The 26,946-nt window shown below is 39.6% G+C and overlaps 1 protein-coding gene across 1 annotated transcript in view; it reads right to left on the bottom strand.

The window, feature by feature from the left end:
• LOC126457180 (transmembrane protein KIAA1109) overlaps positions 1–26,946 on the bottom strand; it is a 507,473-nt gene that overhangs the window by 328,581 nt on the left and 151,946 nt on the right. The window contains exons 28-31 of the mRNA XM_050093265.1: positions 15,101–15,336; positions 12,351–12,516; positions 4,055–4,243; positions 3,184–3,360 (exon numbers count right to left, since the gene is read on the bottom strand). Of these exons, the coding sequence (XP_049949222.1) occupies positions 3,184–3,360; positions 4,055–4,243; positions 12,351–12,516; positions 15,101–15,336 (768 nt within the window). The remainder of the gene's footprint in view (positions 1–3,183; positions 3,361–4,054; positions 4,244–12,350; positions 12,517–15,100; positions 15,337–26,946) is intronic.

Genomic DNA, 26,946 nt, shown 5'->3' on the forward strand with positions numbered 1-26,946 from the left:
TTACTTCTTTCTGATATGACATTAACTCATAGCAGTGTCTCAACTGCACAATGACAGCTTACACAGCAACATCTCACTGCATCATAATACCCTCATTCCTCTATTGAGATCCTATTGCTGCTACATAATATTTCTGTGCATTGGTTCAAATGGCTCTGAGCACTTTGGGACAACTTCTAAGGTCATCAGTCCCCTAGAATTACTTAAACCTAACTAACCTAAGGACATCACACACATCCATGACTGAGGCAGGATTCGAACCTGCGCTGTAGAGGTCGCGCAGTTCCAGACAGTAGCGCCTAAAACCGCTTGGCCATCCTGGCCAGCTGTGCATTGGTATATCATTATAGTTCAGAAGAAGAGAAGTAACAAAGAAGGCAAACGTACTACTAATTATGCTGCAGTTTAATACAAAAACCTAATTAACAGGTGTAGGTCACAGTCTTCACTTGCTACAGAGATTTAGTTGTACTTATAAATGTTTAGCAGACAATAGCTAAAACAATTTATGAACTCAGATCATTGAGTGGTAAATTATGTATCTTTAGAATTCATGATCATATTCAGTAACCGCAATTATTTTTCAGTGTGAAGACTACCACTGTATGTGAAACTATAATAAAGATAACAACAACACATAAAAAAGGGATATCCCCTAATCTTGAATTTGCAACAGTGACTAAGCTCTTTAATACAGGGTGTATATGTGGACGAGGAAAAAAAATTCCCGGATTTTTCCCGGATTTCCCGGTTAAAAATACACTTTCTCCCAGATGAAAATACACTTTTTCCGTGTTAAACACTATACTTTTCCTTGGAACTGTAAAACTTATCAGTCCTTTCAGTGGTTGTGTTTTTATACACCGGCGTAGAATTTCCTGGCACTTTAGAAAACGAAACACGGGGAAAAAAACACATTTTGGAAAGATGTCTGATGTGCAGCAACATGTACACTGCATATTTTTGTATTACGAAAGTGTAGATTCAAATTCCACCAAACATGACATGTTACTTTCCGACAAAAATAACTTCATTTTTCTGCAAGGTGATTAACGCTTGACTGTCAGAAAGGTGGAAACAAAATAAAATCTGAAACTAATAACACATTTTAGCCTTCCGTAACTGTGTGAGAGTATTTTAATTCACTTGACAGCTCCCGGCCACAGAAATCTATTTTGTTTTCATTTGACGTGAGAGCAATAAACGAAGAGGAAACAGCAAAATCACTTAACGTAAACACGAGTCATGTGGAGACTACCACCTCCCCACTACAACTCAGACTGCTCTGTGCATCAGGTCTGGATCTACGATATTTCCGATCTGGGGCAATATTAGATAGTGGCACTCCCCCTCCCTCCAGCGTTTGAGGTAGGACGCCAAAAATTTAAAAAACCAACTTTTCAAAAATATCTTAATTTTGTAGCGCACATCTTTCTGAAGAGTCTGATATGTTTGAGGGAACGTAAGACACGTTATTTGGTCAAGAGCAGTACAACGCCTCTTTACACAGCATTCTTCCATCGCACGTCTCTGTATTCCGCTCTGTGGAATTCAAACGTGTAATATTTTGTAATGGGTGCCATCAAACTATATTCATGCCAGTGAAAATTAAAATGTCCTGCAGTGCCTCCACTGCTACCAGTCAGCCGGTTTGACATCCTGCCCCTCTTTAAAAAAATCTCACAATTAATACTGGATAGGATTATCTGCAACCGGCAGAACAAGAACTCTTCAGAAAATTTGCAGTCTTTACTGCCTATTAGCTAATAACTTGCTGTTTTGTGTGACATAAAATTAAATATAGGATACATGAAACGAGTAAAGACATGAGACAATCAAGACGGTACACATTTCTTTAATCCTCAAGTCCTTGATTTTTTTCATCTCTAATCTTGCCACAGCTTTATATGGCGTACTTTCCTTTCTGGAAAAGAATCTATTACCTCATCAAAGTTTGTCAACGTTTTGCTACATGAAAAACAAAATGTCATTGTCTAATACTAGAAAAGCTGTTAATACAAATAGTACCCAAGACTGGTGTGGTTTCTCGATCTGTTTACGTGTATTTTGTCACTGCTAGATAAAACGAAATAGGCCAGCCTAATATTGCAGCAATTGTTACACACGGCAAATAAGCAAGGCTGTTTTGGCACAAATGGTCATTTTATAACACGACAGAATATAATGAACTAAGTACCATTATCAAATGCCTATCAGGCCTACTACAAGCAAAAAGTTTGATGTTAGGAAATTGTTTCACATTTCATTCATACTCTCTAGATTCTGAAGAATAATATGAATTTGCCCCCCGAAACTGCCACCCAGGGTAGATACCCCGGTTTGTCCCCGCCCCCTAGTTCCGGGCCTGTTGCGCATACGTGGATCTGACAGCTTAGGCGCATCAGTAAAATTTTTCCGGATAGCATCTGGCTGCTTGCTGCTATTGCTTATACAGCTAACTGCCACACTTCTGTAGTCAGAAGCGGAAGAAGGTATTACTCATACGCGACTCAAATGTACATGCGCATAAGCTTGCTTGCAACCGCTCAAATGAATCTAATGTAAACAGTTGGGACGTCATGCTCATCAGAGGCAATTTGTTGTTATGAAACATTGCGTAGTCTTCCTAAAGCCAAAGCTACAAAAAAATAATGGAAAACTAAAACAATGAGAAATTCCCGGAATTCTAAAAAATTCTCCCAAATGGAAAAATTCCCAAGTTTTTCCTGAATCTCCCAGTTGTCCCGGGTCATATACACCCTGTAATAATATATGAAGTATGTTGAATGTTACAATGCTATTAACTACCCAGCTATTACTTAACAATAATGCAGACAAATGCCCATTTGAAACATTGGTAATTATCAGTGTCAGATAAATTACTAACATTCCAATTGAGTTTAGTGCACAAACACAGAAAACCATTATCGATTCCAAACAAAAATGTGTTTGTTTAGCTTACTTTTAGCAAGAAAACCATTTTATTGAACTGCAACAAAGACTCTAAGTTACGAGTTCATCAGAAAATAGCCAAAACAAGCCATATTATAATAAGAAGTTATCAGTGACACATAAATAGAACCAAGATTGTTCCACTACTTTACTTTTCTCATACAAGGAGAAAACTATTCAACATTACCTATACTAGATTTGTGCTGGTGTTACTTCCTGGATACTCCTTACCTGTGATAGATGACTAATGTAACTTGACATTAGCAGTGGTGAATCCACAATAGGCTTATTCACTTGCATATGCAAATTAACCAATGTCAAATCTTCTTGCGAAGAGACAGCTGAAATAAATGATGTACTAGACACAGAATGGCTGTCAGAAGAATCAGGGATAATGGCTTCATGTTCCTGAAAGATTACAAATATGCTATCAAGCAGGAAAAACTGATATATTATTGCACATTTAAAATTGTTTGAAAATAATATAAGAATTATATAACTTAAGAACAACATTTAGAGTAAATATGTGATACATGAAATATTTGCAGTCTTTGATTGTAAAAATGTTGTTAGTGTACATGTGTTATTATGGAAGCTCTATGTAATAATTCTACAGTACTGCTTTGTACCAAGTGATGTCTGCATCTGCAGAGGGTGAACAAAATCTCACTCACTGATTCAAAGAAAAACTCAAGCTTTTTAAAGCACCATCTTCAGCATGCAATGAAACCACTCATTCTGGCTTATGTCAATTTCTGAGAAGTGCTCTCCTAAGCAAAAGAAAACGAAAAATAAGAATGTAGTGGAATAAGCACAAAAGATCAACATGGATGAGGCAACACCAAACCCATGAAGTATGTCAAAAGTAAATAATAGAAAGCAAGGACATAAAATAGAAATCTCTACCAGAAGAAAGAAAATCAACTAAATAGCAGTAACATCAGTTACAGGTCAATGATGAAAACGTGGTTTGGCTGTTGATAAGAGCACTATAATATAAGCAAGTAAAGCATTTGTGCTGAAAGCATTTGTGCTGGGAGGAGAACAAACTACTGGCAATGACTGGGTGATTCACAAAGACTATGTAGCATGCTATACTCACAGGGACTTCTAGACCATCATTAGTGCTAAGTCTGTCGTTCAAACTTTCTGGTCCACTGTGAACAAAGTAACGTGGACTGACAGATCTCTGATGTGTGGATATGGGTAAACTGCTGTTGTACTTTTTATGGGGTGTTATGATAGGATGGATTCCACTAACACTTCTTTTATCTTCATCACCTGAAACTCCCTGTAACATTTTACAAACCACTTAACATGTACGTAGACAATCTAGAAAATCACTGGCTCTTAACTGAATGGAACCTGTATGGTGCACACACACTCTGCAATGAAACTGCATGAATAGGAGTTCTCCATTACAAAACAAGAACAACAGACCTAAGGACACCAGTATCGATTAAAAACTGACAATATTCAATATTACAATGGAAATTCCAGGACGGAGTGACAACAATATGAAAAGGAAACTTTGCTACTGACACTTAGAGGAGGTGCTGACTCACTGACAGGCACAATGAGAACGACCACTAGAAATGTTTTCAGCTTTCAGACAATGTCCTCCTTCGGAAGTAGAACTCTCGCACAGTCACAACAACAACTCACACATTCACATCCATTGCCTCAGGATGGCAAAAGTCCCACTGCATCTGTAGTGAGAAGCAGACCCTCTCCAAATATGTCTAGCATCTCACTGAGGCCTTCACAGATCAAAATTACTCTTTCAACGTGGTCCGGAAAAATATCTCCGATTTCTCCCACATACCCACAGTCCAGCCACAAGGGGGCAGTCATCTCATGACCAATACCACCCAGAACTGAATAAATGAATCACATTCTGTGCCAGGCTCTCAACGACCTGTCATCCCGTTCTGAAATGAGAAATATCCTCCGCACTGCTCCCAAAGGGGTATTCCACAAACTGCCCAACCTATCCTGCATATCCTTGGTTGTCCCTATTCCATCCCTGATCACAACCTATCGCCTCATGGTGCCTAACCTTGCAATAGATCTAGATGCAAGAGTTATTCCACACATCGTCCCACTACCATTTACTCTAGTCCTGTCACAGACAACTCCTACCCCACCAAAGGCACGGACACTTGTGAAAGCAACCATGAGATCTACAAACTTAGCTGCAACCACTGTGCCATATACTACTTGGGCATAACCAACAAGCTGTCTGTCTGCATGAATAGCCACCAACAAACTGTGGCCATGAGACAGCTGAACCACCCAGTTGCTGAACAAGCTGCCCAATATGACAAGCTTCACCTGAATGACATCTTCACAGCCTGTGCTATCTGGATTCTTCCAACCAACACCAATATTTCCAAATTTCACAAGTAGGTACTCTCCTTACAACATATCCTTCATTCCCATAACCCCCTGACCTCAACCTTTACTGGACACTGTCCTGCTCCTGCCTATCTCCTCTCCCCTCTTCCTGTTCCTCTTTCAGTATGCTACCCCCCCCCCCCCCTCCCGACACACACCTTCAATCCTACCAACACACCTACAAATCCTCCCCCCCCCCTCCCCCACTCAGCCTCCTAATGCTGCAACTAGCAGTCCTATCCTGTCCCACCCCACTCCAACAAGCACCTTTCCCCACCATTCCTACTATCCCTCCCCCTCCTCGCACCATACAGCCTTCTTACCCTCCCTACCCACCCCTGCTAGATTGCTACTCATGTCAGACGCAGTCACAGCCAGACCACATGTGAGTCCATTGTTGTGTGAATGTGTAGACCTCTACTTCTGGAGGAGGACTTTATCTGAAAGATGAAAAATGTTTCTAATACTCTTTTTCATTGTTCTTGTCTGTGATTCAATGCCTCCTCTTCCTGGTGAGTGGCAATCTCTCCTTTCAATACTTTTAATCCATACAAATTCTTAAAGAAATATTATGTCAAAAACAATCAGGTGCATGAAAAAGTCACACATAATGCATGAAGTTTTAATACATTTACTCTTTACTACGAAGACACTCCTACAGTTGAGTCAACCTATGGAAATCCCTGACATCTGGCAGTGCTTTTAAATGCTTTCAGCTGTGAAGTGCAAACGGCTGAACACTGAAACAATCTTAGTCTACAGAGCTATGAAGAGGCATTGCAACAGAGACTTTTACGAAATCACACTGTACACGTGCGAAGCAGCTGTGCCCAGTGTACAGAAACTGCCTGGGATATTACACTACACACATAGTTCATTTTTTGTGTTCATTACTAATAGAAAATTGGCAAAATTAATACCCAGGCAATGTCGGATTTGTATCCAATATAATTACTTGCTGTGACTGACTCTCAGACAGTGGCATAAATCACCAGACTCTGCCTCCAAGTTTCAAACACACAATCATTTCTCTTCTGTGCTACTCTTTCATTTTCAAAGATTCACTGTGCTACCATTACCAACAGAAATGGCAAGAGAGATCCACCACTACTCTGAGATATCCCTGTGACAATAATTTTCCATGTGAGTGTTGGAGGAAAAAACATAAGTATTCCTCTGAACCAATGTAAGTACATAGGAAAACCAATGAATAATTACTTGATGATCTAGTTTAAAACTAGCCCACACTAAATACAAACCTGGTATCTTAACCCTTGTGCAATTTGGTGGGTGGACATAAGCAAAGAGGATGTGATGAATTACGTAGCGAGATGAAACTGTAGTGAGATTAAATATTACACAGTACTCACAGAAGAGAGAAACCTCCCTTTGCTGCATAGAAATGGTGAAAAAGAGGAGGGAATGGAGGCACAGGAGAAGGTACAGCATGTGGATGCAGAACAAATTTCATGGATATGGAATAGCTTCTATTTAAAAAACACTATTCTGAACATACCGCCTTATCAGCAATTTTTTTACATTTCTTAAACATTAAACAACATTCCATAAGCACCAAAAAAATTTGGACCAAGTAAAATTAGATTTCATCTGAACTTAGTGAGTAGAAAAAGAGAATGTGCCATGTAAATTTCTCTCATGCTGGCCATGTTGTCTTAATCATGTATGAAACCATCCCCTCTTATACCAATGTTTATTAACACATGTGACACCTGTGCTATTTTGACTGTTCTCTCTCACAGCTTCAATGAAAGCAAGACTACCCTTTCTCCTCATAACTTTAACCTCATCCTCAACAATAAATATTTCACTTTAGAGTGGTAGATATACACCACGATAAAGGGGAAAATAGGAATCAAAATGAAAATTTCTAATCGAATCTCACTTTGAGTGAGGAAGGTTGTTCTCCATGCTTTCCCCACTACAACTCTGGTCCATCATCAGCTGTCAGAAAACAGAAAATTCCAAACAAACAGCGAATTTGTTACAGACCTACCAACATTTCCAATCAAATAATACTGGAAAGAAGCAGCAGCCTTAGTTCAACTGTCAAACATTTTCATTATGAAAAACAAGTTTTTGCAGTTCCTGTAACACACACTGTAACAAAATATTACATTACTACAGCTAGGTCATTTTATAAAACAATTTCTACCAATTATACGGAACATTTAAGTATTACTTAGCTCTGCTTGTTGGTACACAACACAGGCAAACATGCTAGCTCATACAATGTACACCTAGCACTCTATACTATGCACTGATGAACTACGAGATGGAGAGAGAGACGGATAATTAATCTAAATATATTGATTTTTAATTGTTCTGTTTTGTAGAAATGTCAAACTGTTCAAAAACTAAGCTTGAATATTAAAGCAACCAATTAAAGCCATGATAATGTCAATGATTAATTCCATGAACCTCTCTTCTGAAAGTCTCATGAATATTATCAGCATGGTATACACAATTAACTTCGTGACATGATCAATGACTCCATCAAACAAATTCTGAACATCTTTAATTTCAGATCAGTAAAAGCTATTCTTCATTTAATATTTTACATTCAAGGATCAAAATTTCCCTCCCTGATGACCGGACTTCCATTCCTCATGCTTCCTCTGCACGTATGCTCAAGACTGCGCAAAGCGAAATACCAAAATTACAATTCCAATCTGCAGTGCCAACAAAATTTCACCTCTTACAGGATTCTCTTCTCTTCCTTTATAAGGAACAGCGTTTCATAGAAGTTGGATATCATATATCACAAACAAGAAAACATTACAGTAAGGTACATGAGAAAAAAGAAACTGAGCTCTGCAACAGACATCACTTTGCAAAAGTGAATGCTTGAATGAATGTACCAGTTTCAATAGTGAGCCTGATGAATTGAATGCAAAGTTGGCATGTAAATCATGACAGCAACAGATGTCTGTTTCATAACTATTGTTTATTTACAAGGGTACTTATACAATTGAGATAATGCTTGAATGAATGTACTAGTTTCAACAGTGAGCCTGATGAATTGAATGCAAAGTTGCCATGTAAACCGTGACAGCAACAGGTGTCTGTTTCATAACTATTGTTTATTTACAAGGGTACTTATACAATTGAGAGAGCAGAAATGACTGAGACAATAGTGTATGATTACAATTACAGGTAGTGGGAAAGTCTCCTCATTGGAATTTCCCAAAGAAAATATAAAGAGAGTTGGAGAAATTGTTGTCTCCACCTCGAACACCACTTCAGCGGGCAACAGCACAGTTCCTTTCTGAATATCTTTATTAAAGCACATTTTAGTTCCAACATAATACGGAAAGTCTGCCTTAAATGTATGTAAATTTCAATAACCCACAGGAACATAAGGAGAAGACCATACTGTATTTGACACTTTAATAGGTATGGTGATTAAATAAGAGAATAAAAGAAGGATCCTCCATGATCACACCAGGGCAGATCCTGTAGACCAGACAATGCTGGTTGTCTGCCATGTCATTCCTTGTCAACATCATCAGTTTAATTTGGTATGGAGGAGCATCTCTCTTAGCCGCCATTAGCTTTCAGAAACTTAGTGCCACTTCTACCCATTTAAGTGGTTTCAGAGGCTGAAGAAGCGGTCCCTAGTAATACTGCGAACTGAACCAAAGGCCTACACATGGGATCCAGACAAGTTGCCCACTCAGCCACAGAGGCAGACACTCATCTGTATAGTACTACTACTGAATGCATTGACCTTTGATAGAAATAAACAGCAACAACAGATGGGTATTTCAAGCAGATATGAAACGATTCTCCTGTTTCCATGACACATTATGTAAAAATCACAAGAACATAAATACACTACAGCTCGCATCACATAAGACGGCACTTACACGCGTAGAGGCGGAGCAGTGGAGGGTTGAGAACTGCACGTGTGCAGCAGCAGAGAGAGCAAACGAAGTCCACGTTGCCGAATTGCGCTGCTGCGGACAACAGTCAGGCTCATTTGCCTGCAGTACATCGTACTATACGTTCAAATCCATGACGGGAATAGTAGATATTAAAACCAATTTTGATCAGTCATCATGAGAAAAATATTAATCCACGTCTTGACGATGTTGTGTCCACTGCTTCACAGCTTCAAACTGCATGATGTCGGGAGGCGAGAACAGCTGACACAGCTTTGTGAAGACGTGAAGCACAATTTTTCTCAGAATGACAATTGTATAACTACAAGATCATTGAAACAGCTTGTAATAATTTTCGTTTATTGTAATTTGAGCTGTATTATAAGTAAAAATTTAATACACAACAAAATTAACTTCAGGCACAAACCGAAAGCATTATATTTGCTTGACAACTGCTTCTACTCAATAGAATTTTTAAAAATGTGTATAAGGTGTGTGTGTTGATGTGTTTGACTGTAGTAAAGTATAACAACTTGTGTGTCAAAAAGAATTAGTGGTAGAAAAGACTAATGAAAAGCCTATTGTAAAAATGGTCAGTAAGTTGTCATATTTTTTGCTGTTAACGGGCATTATGAGCATAAACTAACTCGTTCGGCATTACAGTGACAGACCTCATTTATAATCCATTGAACAAGCAAACAATTAACCATCATCTGTAAATAACTCCAGGGAATGATGACTGACAACATCGAAAACCACCAGTATCTCGACCGGTAACAGTTACTGTCATTTTAGGGTCTTATCCAGTTTGTGCCTTGAAAATGACAGACTTTTGGCAAATTTATCCACCTGCATTCTCAAGTGTTATTACAGCATACAACATGGTGGGAGAAGCTTAACTTCTCCTTGGGCAATATGCTGGACATTATAGTCTCCATAATTCAAAGGATACAAAGCCCTAATCAAAAAGGTTAGGAAGGTCTCATTATTATGTACACAACTGATATGTTGACAAACACATTTTTGAAACCACACATCTTTAAAATTAAGAAATATTATAACTTTGATCCAAAGTCTACATCGTAATACCACCTTCACTTCTATTTCAGTCTGTTTCCAAACAATCTGATGGTAAATTTATGATGATAGGTTCAAGGCTTATATCCATCATCACTTCCCTCTCAAATTAGCTTTTCAGCATGCCGCACAGGCTGTGCCCATGCTACGGGTGAGATGTTGTCTATTGCCTCATGCATAAGAGGTTCAATGAATGTTTTCTTGAATTTTTGTTGTTCTACCATATAGCCTAATCCTTTCCCCAAATTAAATCCATAAGTATACACTGACAGTGGCACGTGAGTAAACGTGAAACTTTGTGATCCCATTCATGTGCAAAGAAGTCAAGCTTGTACGTTATGTCACGTGACTTGTATAAATTATGTCACGTGACTTGTATAAATTAACGAACAGCAGGAGATCGGAACGAGTCTGGTTATTAATGTTATTAATATTTTTATTTTTAAGATGGAAAAATATCTGCTTACCTGGTGTTTATACTTAGTGTTTTATCTGTTACAGATGAATTACAGCTGGCAATGACTGACTCTGAAGCAAAGTATGACAAGAATTGTGAATCACGCCACGAAAGTGACAGCATTAATTTCCAAATGGTAGTCACTGCTATTTTTCTTACACGTAAATACAAGTTGACTCTCAGAAACAAAACCAGAAGAAGAGTCAGCAGGCAGAATAATTATCTGTGAACCTATTCCTATGACAACTTTAAAACCGCAAACACCATCACTCATTTTCCAGCAGATCTTTCTGGAATGATTCCAATTGTCCCATTTTGCATCAAGATAATACACTGTTGAACTACCTCCTTCTCTTGTATCATGAATCTTTATATGGAATGTAGTTCATGCTGCACCTATGTCACTTCTTTGAACTAAAAACTCTTTCTTAACATATCAGGAACCAATGTCTAAAAACTTCTTTACATTGATGAAGCACTTTCCATCGAAGCTAATTTTCTCCTGCATAACTGTAACATATTTTTGTGATATCGGGCATTGATCATTCACATGGAGCACTTTAAAACATCATTGTTAAAACCATCCATTTGTTTCACAGGTTCCTTGTGATTTCGATGCTTTCCAGGTGACGCAAAACCAACTTTTTCTACAGTTCCTATAGATGTGATTCATTCGTTTACAGTTCTCTTGCCAACACCACATGGTTCTGTAGTCCGTTCTGGTGTCTCCAAATGTCAACAGTAGGAGATCTGTTTCCAAATTCACACTTGAAAAAGTTATAAATGTGGCAAATAAGCCCCCCACCTGCTTGTGAAGCACTTTACATTTATTGCTGTCATGACAGATACACATTCATACCTAGATTATGCAATAAGAAAAACAAAGAAAACAAAAAAAAAAAAAAAACTGACAGTTGAATGAATAATTCAGTTGTCACGAAGTACAGCAACAGTGTAGCATGTAGGAGCAAGATTCTTGCTGTCTAGCTGTAACTCACTGCTAGCCACTCGGAAATAGAATGAATGTTATTGGCTGCCTGTGACTAGTGGAGGAGGATGTGCAGAACGGCTGAAGACTGGGCCGCCTTCCAACATGACACGGACTTTAGTACATTGGAAACTCCTGGAACAGGTCATTAGCTCAACTACCATACACACATTACTGATGATGCATTCTCTCTCTCTCTCTCTCTCTCTCTCTCTCTCTCTCTCTCTCTCCCCCCCCCCCCCTCCCCCCATTCTATGTGTGTATGGGTGGGGGGAGCCATGAGTGTGGGAGCATCCACACACTTGATAAACATCCCAAGTTCATAACCTGAGCCACCATCTTCTTCTTCTTGTTTATATGTCTGTGTGCAGTTCACTACATGGCAAATATTACTTCCACTCAATAAGGAGAGATTAGAATGCACATAACAGCAAAGCAGTTGTCAGATGTTATGTTCTCAATTTTTCCACTGTTAGTTCATGAATTTAACAGGAGAGTAAATGACTAATGAAGTACCATCCAACCTGGATTAAACAGGGGCTTGCAGAGTGTACATGAGGATATAAACATTACTCACCATATACTGATTACGATGTTCTGGTGTATGAATTTCATGGTCACTACGGTGGCTAGATAGCCTTGCCCTTCCTTCTGTGCTCACTACAACTGTACCAGCTGCCACAGAAGTGACACCAGTGGGTGCAGGAACGATATTAAGTTCACTCGAATATTTCTTTCTTCCACTAAGAAAAGCAAAATATCTTTGTAAGAATGACATACATCAAGCTACCTTTTAAGTAAGCATTTCACATTATAGTGGAACCTCACTTAACAAGCACCTCCCGTAACACACAATTAGGGGAAAAAAATCATAAAATAATGACTCACTTAACGAGGGATGTTTTGCATAACAAGTGACGACGATTTTGTGTGACATCAAAAGCCGTTCACGTATGGCAGGGGAAACAGTAAACAATACAAACACCTTTCATTGTCAGCAGCAGCTTATAAACAACAGCTTGGGTTTAGCGCTCTTTCTGCTACCATCTTAGTGTGGCTTGTGATAAGACATTTTTCCGAACTTGTGTTCACACAGTGTTTTTTGTATGCAAATTCTAATAACCTTCATAGAAATGTCTCTGGAGATATAGCCACAAGAAGACGTCCGCAAGAGAAAGAAAATGGTCTTAGAAATTAAACATAAAATCACTGAAAAATGCAAACATGGTGTGAGTGTCGCTGGTTTAGCACGCACGTACAATCGGTCTACATTAACTATTTGGACTGTAACTTCCTGGCAGATTAAAACTGTATGCCGGACCGAGACTCGAATTCAGGACCTTTGGTAGAGCACTTGCCCGCGAAAGGCAAAGAACCCGAGTTCGAGTCTCGGTCAGGCACACAGTTTTAATCTACCAGGAAGTTTCATATCAGTGCACACTCTGCTGCAGAGTGAAAATCTCATTCTATTTGGACTGTCCTAAAGAACAAGGACAAGATTATGGAAATATATGTTTCAAAGGGAATGACAAGAGTACCTAAACAATGGTTTCGTTTTCTGGACAATGTCAAAATGTTGCTCCTTACATGGCTAAATGAAAAGCAATTGCAATGTGACACTATTAACAAGAACATCATTTGTGAGAAGGCGAGAATGATTTTTTCCAAGCTCGTTTAGAAGATGCCAGGATCATCAGCGGTCAAAGAAGAATTTAAGGGAAGCTGGGAGTGGTTTGAGAAGTTTCAGAGAAGAACCGGCATCCACAGCACTATGGGGCACGGAAAAGCAGCCATCTCTAACACAAAGGCAGCAGAGTACTTCATTAGCAACTTCAAGATGCTCGTAGATTCTGTGGGTTTTCTGCCAATGGCTCATAGATTCTGAGGATTATCTGCTCCAACAGGATTCTAATTGTGATGAGATGGATCTATTATGGAAAAAGATGTTGAAGCGTACCTTTCTAACAGCAGAGGAGAATGCATTGTCTGGTCACGAACCAATGAAAGATCGTCTCACACTGTTATTCTGTGCCAATGCAAGCAACGATGTGAAAACTAAACCGCTGCTTGTTTACCATTCAGAAACTCCATGAGCCTTCAAGAAGTGTAAAGTCCGAAAAGCAGGTTAAATGTGATGTGGAGGTCCAACAACAAGGCTTGGATGACAAGTGGTCTTTTTGTGACCAAATCAATGAAGTGTTTGGTCCTTTGGTGAAGAAACATTTGCTTGAGATGAATCTGCCACTCCATGTCTTGCTTGTTTCGGGCAATGCTCCTGCCCATTCTCCACGCCTACAAGACTGCCTCCTTGAAGAATTTCATTTCATCAAGACCAAATTTCTGTTTCCCAACACCACTCTGTTACTCCAGCCTATGGACCAGCAGATTATTTCTACTTTAAGAAGCTCTACTCTTAAGCACTCTTTGAGCATTGCTTTGAGTTGACTTAAGCTGCCAATCTCGCTCTCAGAGAGTTTGGAAACATCACTTCAACATCATTGTTGCATCAAGATGATTGAAAAGGCTCAGGAATGGGTTACCAAAAGAACTCCCACTTCTGCTCGGAAGAAGCTTTGGCCAGAGTGTGTTGTTGAATGTGACTCTGAGGCATTTGAGTCAGTACCTGTGCAGCTAGTAGTCAACGAGGTTATACCTTTGGCCAAGAGCATGGGACTAGAAGTGGATAACAATGATATCGATGAGCTTATGGAAGATCACAGTCAAGAAATGACCATCAAAGAGCTTATTGAATTGCAATGTGTTTCACAGCAGGAAGTCATGGAGAGGACTTCTCCAAAGGAGGAGGAGGAGGAGGAGGAGGAGGAGGAGGAGGAGGAGGTGGTGGTGGTGGTGGTGGTGGTAACAGCAAAGCTGCAATGTTCTGGTGCAACAAGAGAAATGCTGAAAGCATGGGAATCGGTTACATCATACATCATCCTAATAAAAAATTGGCTATGTACACTACAAATTTATTTGATGATAACACTGTGTCGCATTTTTGCCAATTGTTGAAGCGTTGGCATAAACAAATGACTATAGGTCGCTTCCTAGTAAAAACGAATTAGTTATGTATTATGAATAATAAAGTAACAATACTGTACGTATAATTTTCTTTGAATAAGTGGCATGAATAAGATAAAACTTTTAGTACTTTTTCTTCGTGGAACACATTATCGTATTTTACATTAATTTATATAGGATAAATTGTTTCAATTATGAGTGTTTCACATTATATGAGTAAGATTCTCAAACAAATTATGCTTGCTCTGCAAGGTTCCACTGTATTACAAAGTCAACATAGTTTGGATTCCATGAGGTCTTTCTTACGTTGTGGCACTACTGCTACTATCACGCCGAGGCAGGTTGACGGAATGCCTCAGAGAAGATGTGCGACTGGCTGTGGCACCAGTTTCTTCATCAGCAGAGTAAAATGCTTCAGAGTGATTCTCACTGCTCATTGAAACAGTTCGCTGGACTTCTTTGCACAGTATTTCTTCAGCTGCATCAGCAGTTAATGACTGGCGTGATTCTGATGAAACATTTGGTACTGCTGCATCATGCTGCTGCAAACAAACAAAGAATGTTAAAATTTTTCTGTATACGTTACACAAACAATTTACAAATAAGTTGTATTTTCACTCATTACAGTTATATTGTGTATATTTACGAGATCAAGTTGGATGGGGTAGGGGGTAGAAGAGGGGGAGGGGGAGGGGCATGGCATCAAGGATGGAGATGGGTGCAGCACCAGACTAGCGGACAGTTAGGCCAGAAGGACAGTGAAACAGAAATATGTGCCGAAAGAAGAATTCCGCAGACACAATAAAGAAAAGCTGGTACAGACATAGATCCAGATGGCACAGACTGTGAAGCTGCCATTACAGTGAAACATATTATGTTCAGCAACAATTTTTCCACTGTTAGCCACTTTCTGGCAGTGGCCATTCACTCAGATAGCCAGTAGATTTGTGGCAGTACCCACATTATAAGCTGTGCAGATGTTACAGCAGAAGTGTATATGGCACGGGTCTTATGACACATGGTCGTGCCTCTGATAGGGTAGGATATCCCTGTGACAAGATTAGAATAGATATGGTGGGTTGGTGCCTATGGCAGGTTTTGCAACTGGGTCTTCTACAGGCCAAGGGGTTGTGAGTAGGTGTGGCATAAGGATGGATCAGGATATTTCATAGATTGGATGAGCGTTGGAATACAACTCTAGGAAATGTAAGGTGGATTCAAGGTAGGATATTTCTCATTTCTGGGCACAATGAAAGATAATTGAAGCTCTGGTAAAGGTTGTGGTTCAGTTGTCCAAGTATGGGGTGATATTGTATAATAAGGGTGTGAGTTTTGTCACTATAACTGGTTTTGTAGGAGTGGGGGAGGATTAGGGCCATGCTCCCTCACTTGACCCCATCCCATCCCTCCCCTCCCCTCCCCTCCCCTCTCCTCCCCCTCCCCCTCCCCATCACCATCTCCTCCTGTCCCAACTCAACTCAACTCAACCCAACCTAACCTAACCTAACCTAACCCAACCCAACCCAACCCAATCCTTACCTCCACTATGATAACACCTCTCATTGTTGCACCAAGAAGAGCCTCAGCAGTGCCACATTTACAACCCATTCCCTTGCTACCTCTCCCTTCCAGCACTCACCCATCTTTGCCTACACCCCTTCCTCTCCCAATTCTCCTCTTTCCCATCAGAAACAGACTGCAAAAATGCTGATCAACTCATAATTCTTAAAATTATGTCAACCTGTATTATTTGGAGAAAACTCCATATAACAACCAAAACCTATAGCGCTACTGTGTCACCTAAGGATTCTACTATTACACAATAAAATGTGATCAGTATCATTCTGTTAATATGTTCATTTGTTGCTCTATGTTTGGATTATTTATTTATTTATTTTACTTTGAAAATACGAAAACAAAATTTTAAACACTCTACAACAATTTATTTAATGTACAGGGCATCCCAGAAGGAATGATCAATACTCAGGGATATAACAGGAACACTCATTTGAAGCAAAAAACTTCTTGTGGACATATGTTCTATTCCAAATGGTTTCTGAGACAGAACACATTTAATGTACATTTGTTTTGGGCCTAGTGGCACACTAGCCCTGATCATTGGATTGGTTGTGGTAGAGCAATTAACTAATTACCATGATTGCCAGAACTTATGTCGCTAGATTTTTGTGTATGGGTTTGGATGAAGTCTTATGTGCACAAACAAAAGTTGAATATGGGAGATGAACTGCTTGGTCACATCATGGACACTACTGCCCTCATTAGGGATCACGCAGAGGCACTCAGAGAAGCAACACAACATGTTTTCCCAGGAGAGCACAAATGGATTGAAGTTGACAGTGGAATATTCAATAATTTATTGTAAACTGTACAACACCTGTAATGCGACATGTACAATAATACTTAGAGGGGAATGTGTTGAAAATTTGTATTTTTCAAGTGACAATTTGTACACTGTAATGGTTACCAACCGCTATGTATGTGTAAACCTGACAATGCACTGAATAACACAGAAAATAAAAAAAACAATGTACATTAAATATGTTCTACCTTGGAAACCATTCGGAACACGACATATCTCCATATGAAGTTTTTTGTTTCAAACGACCATTCATGTCATACCCCTGAATATTGACCATTTCTCCTGGGAAACCCCATATAAATTGATTCTCATCTACAAAGCAATCTTCAGATAACAACCATGTTCATTGAAGAACATTTTGGAGGAAAATTAAAATTTAAATGGAAATAACACAAAAATGCAGCTGAAATTCACATTTCATGACTGCACTAGAATGAACGCAATCTTTTATACTAACTCTAAATTAATGACCAAGGAAACATATATCTCTAAGAGAATTTGGATTACGTATATGACAAATTGCAGAACTTAACTGTGTGGACACTTTAATATGGTAGTTTAAGGAGGGGGATGTTTTGAGTTACCGTATTTACTCGAATCTAAGCCGCACTTTTTTTCTGGTTTTTGTAATCCAAAAAACCGCCTGCGGCTTAGAATCGAGTGCAAAGCAAGCGGAAGTTCTGAAAAATGTCGATAGGTGCCGCCACAACTAGCGTCTGCCGTCAAATACATGTAGTGGTAGTGCTACACGGCATGCTTTGTAGGCACAAAGATAAATAATGGCGCCAAAACCTCTGCGTAAAAAAAAAGAGAGAGAGAGAGAGAGAGAGAGAGAGAGAGAGGTGGGAGACGAGCTTTTTTTCTCCGCCCCCGAGTTTTGACCACTGCATTTTCATACATTATCCAACGAAGTAAATACAAATTCCGTATTGCTCATCTTCGAATGTAGCAGAATTTCAATGTACTACGAAAATCCGACTGGCAAGACTGTTTGGGATGTTTGTCAATATGGTCAACTCTACGTTCTGAATTTTTTCCTACCTGTGAGAAGAGATGGTTGCTAATAGGAACCTGATGAAATGTGAATCACATGCATTATTCTCATCACCATAAGAATAATATGAATATAAACATTTTGCCATGTATTCTTTCGTGTTTGCTGCTATCTCGTTTAAATCCTGTCTGCCTAATAAACTACGAAACTAGAGTGAGACAACAGCGAACGTGGAAGAATATACGTATCGTGTCATGTTTATATTCGTATTATTCTTATGCCTAATAGTGATACAGTCAGAAATGAAGCACGGCAACTGACTAGATTTTTAAATCTAAGATGACTCTAATTTCTGTGCAGAATTTGATGTACTAAAGAAGTGGCCGCAAAGATTTTCAAACGGAGAAAAATTTTCGCCTAACTCTCGTTCAGAACATGTTCTATCATACACAGTCTATTATCTGGTTCTTGTTGATCATTATCCAAGAAAGCAGCAGTGTAAGTAACAACAAATAGCAGTCTCTTGCCATTGTTTCGCTAATGAGACGATTCCTCTCTCTCTCTCTCTCTCTCTCTCTCTCTCTCTCTATTTTTTTTTTTTTTAATTGTAAGCAGCAGTAGCGCGCACAAAAGAAAGCCATGCCGCAAGCAGCGACAGGCCATAAACACTCACTATCAGAATGTGACAAACAATGCATGACACAGTACAGTAATGCATTTTCAGCTTAGAGTGACAAACACCTATAACAAAGAAAGCGGCACTTATTACCAGATCAAAGCAAAATAAGCAATCGATTCAAACCAGACGAAGCATGTGAAAAAGGAAGGGTACTCGTATAAATACGGATGGAGTGCCTGACGCATAGCAATGGCTACCTGGTAAAGCTTAACTGCTAAGCTTACGACTCGAACCAAACTACTGTAGCTGTATCGTCATTCATTCAACCTAAATCGTGTCTCATATTACAATGGACCGACTTTGTTTCAATTTGGAGGTGCGGCCTAAAACCTTTCTCTCCCCTTGAATTTCGAGTCTCAAATTTCACGTGCGGCTTAGATTCGGGAAATTTTTTTTTCCTTGATTTCGAGTCTCATTTTTCAGGTGCGGCTTAGATTCGAGTGCGGCTTAGATTCGAGTAAATACAGTATGGTTAGCTAAGAAACTGGTAGAGGTCAGGCCTGTACTACCTAGTTTCCAACACTGCCACTTTAGCAAGCAATAGTGGTAGTCATTGCTGAATGACTCTGTATACTCCACTTTGCTTTGCGTTGAGTGTTACCTACTGTTTTCTTTTATTATTTTGAAAAGAGACATGAGGCTACATTAGGTTCATTGTAGGGTTCAAATACAATTCCCACAACCTAAAAAAATGATTGGCAATTGCTATCAGCATGTGTCAGTTCTGCCTTCCCAGAACGATAAATTATGGTTGCAAGCTGACAGCTCTGTGAGAGGGAGGTGTGATTTCTCTCTCTGTGCCACTCCTAGTCCAACAATCATCAAAGATGTTGTTTGTTTACACTCACAGCTGGATCCCACATTAAAGTATCCACACTACATTAGAAGAACTGTACTTTTCTACTTACAAACACTTGCATTTACATTATCATTAGAGTAAAAAAATTTTTTTTCATAATATAATATTAGTTGACAACAATACAACGAAAAGGATAGTTGCTACTCACCACACACTTACACAAATGCAACTCTCTCTCTCTCTCTCTCTCTCTCTGTCTCTCTGCTGAGTTTCAGGTAGGCACAACAAAAAGATTGTCGGAAAGCTAGATTTTGGGCAACGAGGCCTTTGTCAAAAATAGGCATCACACACACACACACACACACACACACACACACACACACACACACACACACAGTCCAGCAGCTGGAGCCATCCCTACACAACCTCTGCTCCCAACTCCTTGCCTCATGGCTCATATCCCTGTAATAGACCTGAATGCAAGATCTGTCCCATAAACCCTTCCACCACCACCTACTCCAGTCCAATCATAAACATCACCCATCTAATCAAAGGCAAGGCTACCTGTGAAACCAGTCATATGGTCTACACTTACGCTGCAACCACTGTGCTGCATTCTATGTAGGCATGAAACCAACAAGCTGTCTTTCCGCATGATTTGCCACCAAAAAACTGTGGCCAAGAAACAACTGCACCACCCTGTTGCTGAGCACGCCGCCCAACACGGCGTCCTTCATCTCAATGACTGCTTCACAGCCTGTGCCATCTGGATCCTTCCCATTAACATCAGCTTTTCTGAACTGCATTGATGGGAACTCTCCCTGTAACATGTCTTATATTCTCGCAACCCTCCTGGCCTCAAACTTTGTTAGTTATTGTCCTTACTCACCTTGAGCCTTCCCTGTTCCCATTCCAGCAACACACTATTCCACCAACTCACCCACACTCTTTCTACTTCTCTCCTTTTCCACCACCCCCACCCACCCTGTCTCCTCCATCCTCCATCTAACCTCCCAAAGGCACCTAGCTGTCCTACTCTCCATCTCGTCCCTTCATGCTCCCAGCAGGTCTTTACCATCCCCCACTCCTACCCTGCTATCCTTCCCCCTCCCCGCCCCAGCCTCCTCCTCACCCCCAGCCGGTTGCCTCTCCCATAAGGCACTGCTGCTCGCAGTGTGGCTCCAGCTGCCAGAGACTGTGGTCGTGTGTGTGTGTGTGTGTGTGTGTGTGTGAGAGAGAGAGAGAGAGAGAGAGAGAGAGAGAGAAAGAGAGAGAGAGAGGGAGAGAGAGGGAGAGAGAGAGTTGCATTTGTGTAAGTGTGTGGTGAGTAGCAACTATCCTTTTCATTATATTGTTACAGTCCATCCTGTATTTTCCATTGCTTGCTTAGATGATAATAGTCATTTGTTACTTTAGTAATTTGAATGACATGCATAAAACACTCACAAATTTAAGTTTTAATTCTCAAATAAGATCATTAAGTGTTAAGTTGTGTGTCCGCTTGAGAGTAAATATTGGCAAACTGCTCTCAAAAGGCCTCCTAGTGAAAAACTTTCAAACGTATAAGGGTCGCTGAACCAGGTCCTGTCCTCTCCAAGAGCAGCTTGCAAAAAAATGGCAGAGTGTGTGAGAGTCACTCTCTGAAAGCAGCACCTTAAAAGATGTTGAAATAAAAGTGGCCAAAGAAACTGTGGAACTGATAGGAATTTATGAAGCTAACAAAAGCTTGTGGAATATAAATTGTACTGAATATCATGAGACAAAGAAGAAATACAGTCTTTTGATGGAAACAGAAACCCATTTTTAATGTTCAGGAGAAGAGGTTCAGAGGACCCATCAAAATTTAAGAAATATGATAAGGAAGTATAATGCTGACAGAATTTGAATAGATGACATGCACTTAACTTTTTTATCATCATCAATTTATACGAAAATAAATACCTGCTATTGGTAATGTTAATGTCTTGTTGTATGAATATTGGCTTTGATTTCTACAATCAGTTCAGAAATAAAATACTGATAGCAAGCTGTAATGTTTTAAGGTATCTTAAAGAGCTCAAAAAAATGTAACAGAAGTGGGGCAGACAAGAATTACAAAAGTGACTGGCTTTACTTTGATGCAATGAAGTTTGTTAGTCTATGGCTGGCTTCCTGTGTTCCAACACAAAGCATTGTGGTACATCTGGTTATTTTCTGCAAAATATACCATCAGATAACAAGATGGCTCCACTGTCAGGAAACTTCACTCTTAGTAAAAATAAAGTAACATCATCAAGGTGTTTTTAATTTAATTTTTATTTGTTTTACTTTTTTCCAGAGAAGTATTTGTTTTGCTGCATTACACCTCATGGTTTCTTCTTCATCTATAATCTTCTTCATTTTCGTAGCACCTTCCTGAAGAAACAGGGTCCATTTTTTGAATCAATGCATGCCATTTATTATGATTTAAAACTTCCTGAGAATTTAGGTTTCTTGATCTGAGATTTCCATTTATAGTGACCGGGAACTGTCTCTGGCCTTCAACAGGGAGATGATGGACTGAGCTGGTGACTGAAGTAATGCAAGGGTACATAATTTTTGCATAGTTATAGTCGGGATCTTTCCCATAAGTTATCCGTACTTTCATAGCTATATATAAACAAGTAATCAGGTAGTTTATTAATGTTCTGTTGGGTATGTTCCATGTAACACAGACATCGACATATTTGCATATGATATTACATGTTAGCATCAATATCTGTCTGTGTTGTACTGTTGTCCGTTTGAGGTATTCTTTGGGCAGTGTGCAGTGGTTGGACTTTGCCTGCAGGCACCTTCACATAAAGTATGTCATGGAGCTTCCAACACCGCATGGACCACTGAAGGAGCACCACAGAGTAGGTGATGTCAAGACCTGCCAAGGAAGAATGTATACTCTACAATGTATAGATCAATTGAGAAGCTGTTATATTGTTTCAGAGTAGTTCGGGTATCCACACTGATACAAACGTCTCAAAAATGAGATCAACAGGAAGTGCAAAATGGCTAAGCAGGGATGGCTAGAGGACAAATTTAAGGATGTAGAGGCTTATCTCACTAGGGTTAAGAATGATACTGCCTGCAGGAAAATTAAAGACACCTTTGGAGAAAAGAGAACCACTTGTATGAATATCAAGAGCTCAGATGGAAACCCAATTCTAAGCAAAGAAGTGAAAGCAGAAAGTTGGAAGGAGTATATACAGGGTCTATACAAGGGCGATGTACTTGAGGAAAATATTATGGAAATGGAAGAGGATGTAGATGAAGATGAAATGGGAGATACGATACTGCATGAAGAGTTTAACAGAGCACTGAAAGACCTGAGTCGAAACAAGGCCCCAGGAGTAGACAAACATTCCATTAGAACTACTGATGGCCTTGGGAGAGCCAGTCCTGACAAAACTCTACCATCTGGTGAGCAAGATGTATGAGACAGGCGAAATACCCTCAGACTTCAAGAAGAATATAATAATCCCAATCCCAAAGAAAACAGGTGCTGACAGATGTGAAAATTACTGAACTATCACTTTAATAAGTCACAGCTGCAAAATACTAACACGAATTCTTTACAGACGAATGGAAAAACTGGTAGAAGCCGACCTCGGGGATGATCAGTTTGGATTCCGCAGAAATATGGGAACAGGTGAGGCAATACTGACTTTACGACTTATCTTAAAAGAAAGGTTAAGAAAAGGCAAACCTACATTTCTAGCATTTGTAGACTTGGAGAAAGCTTTTGACAATGTTGACTGGAATACTCTCTTTCAAATTCTAAAGGTGGCAGGGGTAATATACAGGGAGCGAAAGGCTATTTACAATTTGTACAGAAACCAGATGGCAGTTACAAGAGTCGAGGGGCATGAAAGGGAAGCAGTGGTTCAGAAGTGAGTGAGACAGGGTTGTAGCCTCTCCCTGATGTTATTCAATCTGTATATTGAGCAAGCAGTGAAGGAAACAAAAGAAAAATTCGGAGTAGGTATAAAGATCCGTGGAGAAGAAATAAAAACTTTGAGGTTCGCCGATGACATTGTAATATTGGCAGAGACAGCAAAGGACTTGGAAGAGCAGTTGAACGGAGTGGATAGTGTGTTGAATGGAGGATATAAGATGAACATCAACAAAAGCAAAACGAGGATAATGGAATGTAGTCAAATTACGTCAGGTGATGCTGAGGGAATTAGATTAGAAAATGAGACACTTAAAGTAGTAAAGTAGTTTTGCTATTTGGGGAGCAAAATAAGTGCCAATGGTCCAAGTAGAGATGAAATAAAATGTAGACTGACAATGGCAAGGAAAGCGTTTCTGAAGAAGAAAAATTTGTTAACATTGAGTATAGATTTAAATGTCAGGAAGTTGTTTCTGAAAGTATTTGTATCGAGTGTAGCCATGTATGGAAGTGAAACGTGGATGATAAATAGCTTAGACAAAAAGAGAATAGAAGCTTTCTGAAATGTGGTGCTACAGAAGAAAGCTGAAGATTAGATGGGTAGATCACATAACTAATGAGTAGGTATTGAATAGAATTGGGGAGAAGAGGAGCTTGTGGCACAACTTGACTAGAAGAAGGGATCGGTTGGTAGGACATGTTCTGAGGCATCAAGGGATCACCAATTTAGTACTGGAGGGCAGCGTGGAGGGTAAAAATCATAGAGGGGTACCAAGAGATGAATACACTAAGCAGATTCAGAAGGATGTAGGCTGCAGTAGGTACTGGGAGATGAAGAAGCTTGCACAGAACAGAGTAGCATGGAGAGCTGCATCAAACCAGTCTCAGGACTGAAGACCACAACAACAACTAAATGTTAAAGTTAAATATGCTTCAAGACTGATTTTACAATTTAGCCACCCAGAATTCTCCCACTGGCCGATTTTTCTCCATCAGCTGGTACACAGTAAAAATTGCATCCATCATTAGTGAGGAAGAAGAGCCAGATTGGACGGTAGTTGTGTATTCAGCAGAGTCACCATTGCACTTAAAAATAGGTACTATTATACCATATGACCAATCGGTGGGTATATGGCCAGAATAAATGACAGAGTTGAAGAATTCTGAGAGTCAGGTGTTCGCTTTGTCGTTATGTTCCTCAATTTTTCATAGGTCTGCAGGAAGTCATCTGGTCCTGGATCCTTTTCGTTTCTCATGTTATGAATGGCAGCTTTGACATTATCTGCTGTGATACAGAGAGCTGACCCAATCATGACACTGCCTTTTGGCATTGGTGGATGAGGTAATTTAATAAGGATATTTCAGTTAAATACTGTCACCACTGTCCCAGAATCGTGTTGGTTTCATGAGCCACAGACCACTCTTATCTTTTACACACGTGTAGTGTTATATATTCTGACCTACCCTACACTGTGCTCAAGCCAGTGAGACTAAGATTTTTTCCCTTTCTTTAGTTGTTAGTTGGTTATATAAATGCTGTAGGTAATTTTCTTTGTCCTCTGCAACTGCTTGTTTTGCAGCCTGTTTGGTGGCATTGTAATGCTGAAGGTTTTCATCATTATAGGAAGCTATAATTGAAAGCTGATTTTTTTTTTTTGCATGTTTTTTTCTTTTACTTTGTCCACAACCACATCTGTTTATCAATTCTGTGCAAACCTGGCTGTGTTATACCAAGCTCAGTTTGAGCCACACCAGATAAGAAATTGTCAAACAGTGACCAAGTGTGGTCAATACGAGCAGAATCAATGGGAGGGAAGACAGTCTTTTCATTGATGGCCATTTTAAGTCCTTGTAGCTTCCATCACTTGGTTTTGGCATGGCCTTTCACATGGAGGTTAGTACCTAGCAGTTTACGTTAAGGTGCTAGGCATTCACATGGCACGATCTTGGTGCCTGTGACAATTGCAAAATCACATCGGCGGAGCAATATATAGTCATTCTGGGTATTGTGCCCGCCACCAGTGTAAGTGATCAGGTGTGATGTACGTTTCTTGAAGAAGGTATTGGTACTACCTAGGTCATTTGTTTCCACGAATTCTAGGGTTCAGTACCTGTCTTCATTCCTCACACTAAAGCCAAAATTTCCATTGCACAAATACTCCTCACTGGTACTGCAATATGCCCATTAAGATTCCCACACAGTATAAATACACCTTTCTCACTACATGTCACAACAGCATTTTCAAACTCATTCCAGAATGTGTCTTAGCTGTTTCATTGCATCCTGTCTGTGGAATACACTTGGAAAAAATATGAATTCAATGATCTGGGGTGTCAATGAGCACTGACATGAGATGAATAGAATATCGATGTACAATTGGTACGTGGTTGTGGAATTTTTCATTCACTACAACAGCAACAACTTCGCTACTATTTCTTCCATGAGAGATCAACTTACACATGTCCCCAGAGCTTCTGTATTTCCATCCTTTCCAGTGTATCTTTTGCAGGCAGGCTAAAATTGACATGATGAGATTTTAGGTTTCTGCCAGTTTCCAACTACAGCTTGTCAAAGCCCTAGCATTCCAAGAAGCAATATGTAATTATTTATTTTGGACTTGCTTCTTTAGCCAAACTGATCCTTGGTTTGGTATCCCTCGCTCTCTTCTCCCACTGGGTGGGTGAGATCAACACAGGTCACCTTCAGGGGACACCCTAGCATTTCAGATAATCTGACTTGTGCCGCTTACCCAAGAGTTGCAACAATGAATGACCAACCAGACTCCCACCAGGGCCTACCATAATGCATTTTATACAGGCCTACTTTTATACAGGCCTACCATAATGCATTTTATACCTTCTGCTAAGTTTAAATTAGGCTGCCTCTAACATGGGGTCAGACACCTTCTGTAGCTGCTCCTCTGGAGTACATACACTATAGATTTGCTCTTCTGCCACTAATGCCGCACCAGAGTCGACCTTCTCCACCAAAGGTACCATTTAGGACTTCATAAAATTATGTATTTTCTAAATGATGAGTTTGGAAAAATACCTCTTCTTATAACCAGATAAATACTGAATGTCAAATTATGGCCCATTACCACCATTCATCTCTATCATGCAGTTACCTCTTCAGGTCTCATCATGTTGTGGGATATAAAGTTTCAACAAGATGTATTGCCTATTGCCTAACTTCATTTAATTGTGAGAGTAGGGAGAAGAATGGAATAGTGATAGAAAGCAAATTCTATTCAAACAAAGCTGTGCTAGCTACTTCATAACACAGTAATTAATGAAAAAACTGTCGAGGGGGGGGGGGGGGGGGAGCGCTCATATTTGCTATAAAAGTATTGGTTTCTATAAAGATAAATTAAATAATGCCAATTTTACTCCTTT

The sequence above is a fragment of the Schistocerca serialis genome, chromosome 2 (assembly GCF_023864345.2).
Source record: "Schistocerca serialis cubense isolate TAMUIC-IGC-003099 chromosome 2, iqSchSeri2.2, whole genome shotgun sequence".
In the NCBI taxonomy this organism is placed as follows: Eukaryota; Metazoa; Arthropoda; class Insecta; order Orthoptera; family Acrididae; genus Schistocerca; species Schistocerca serialis.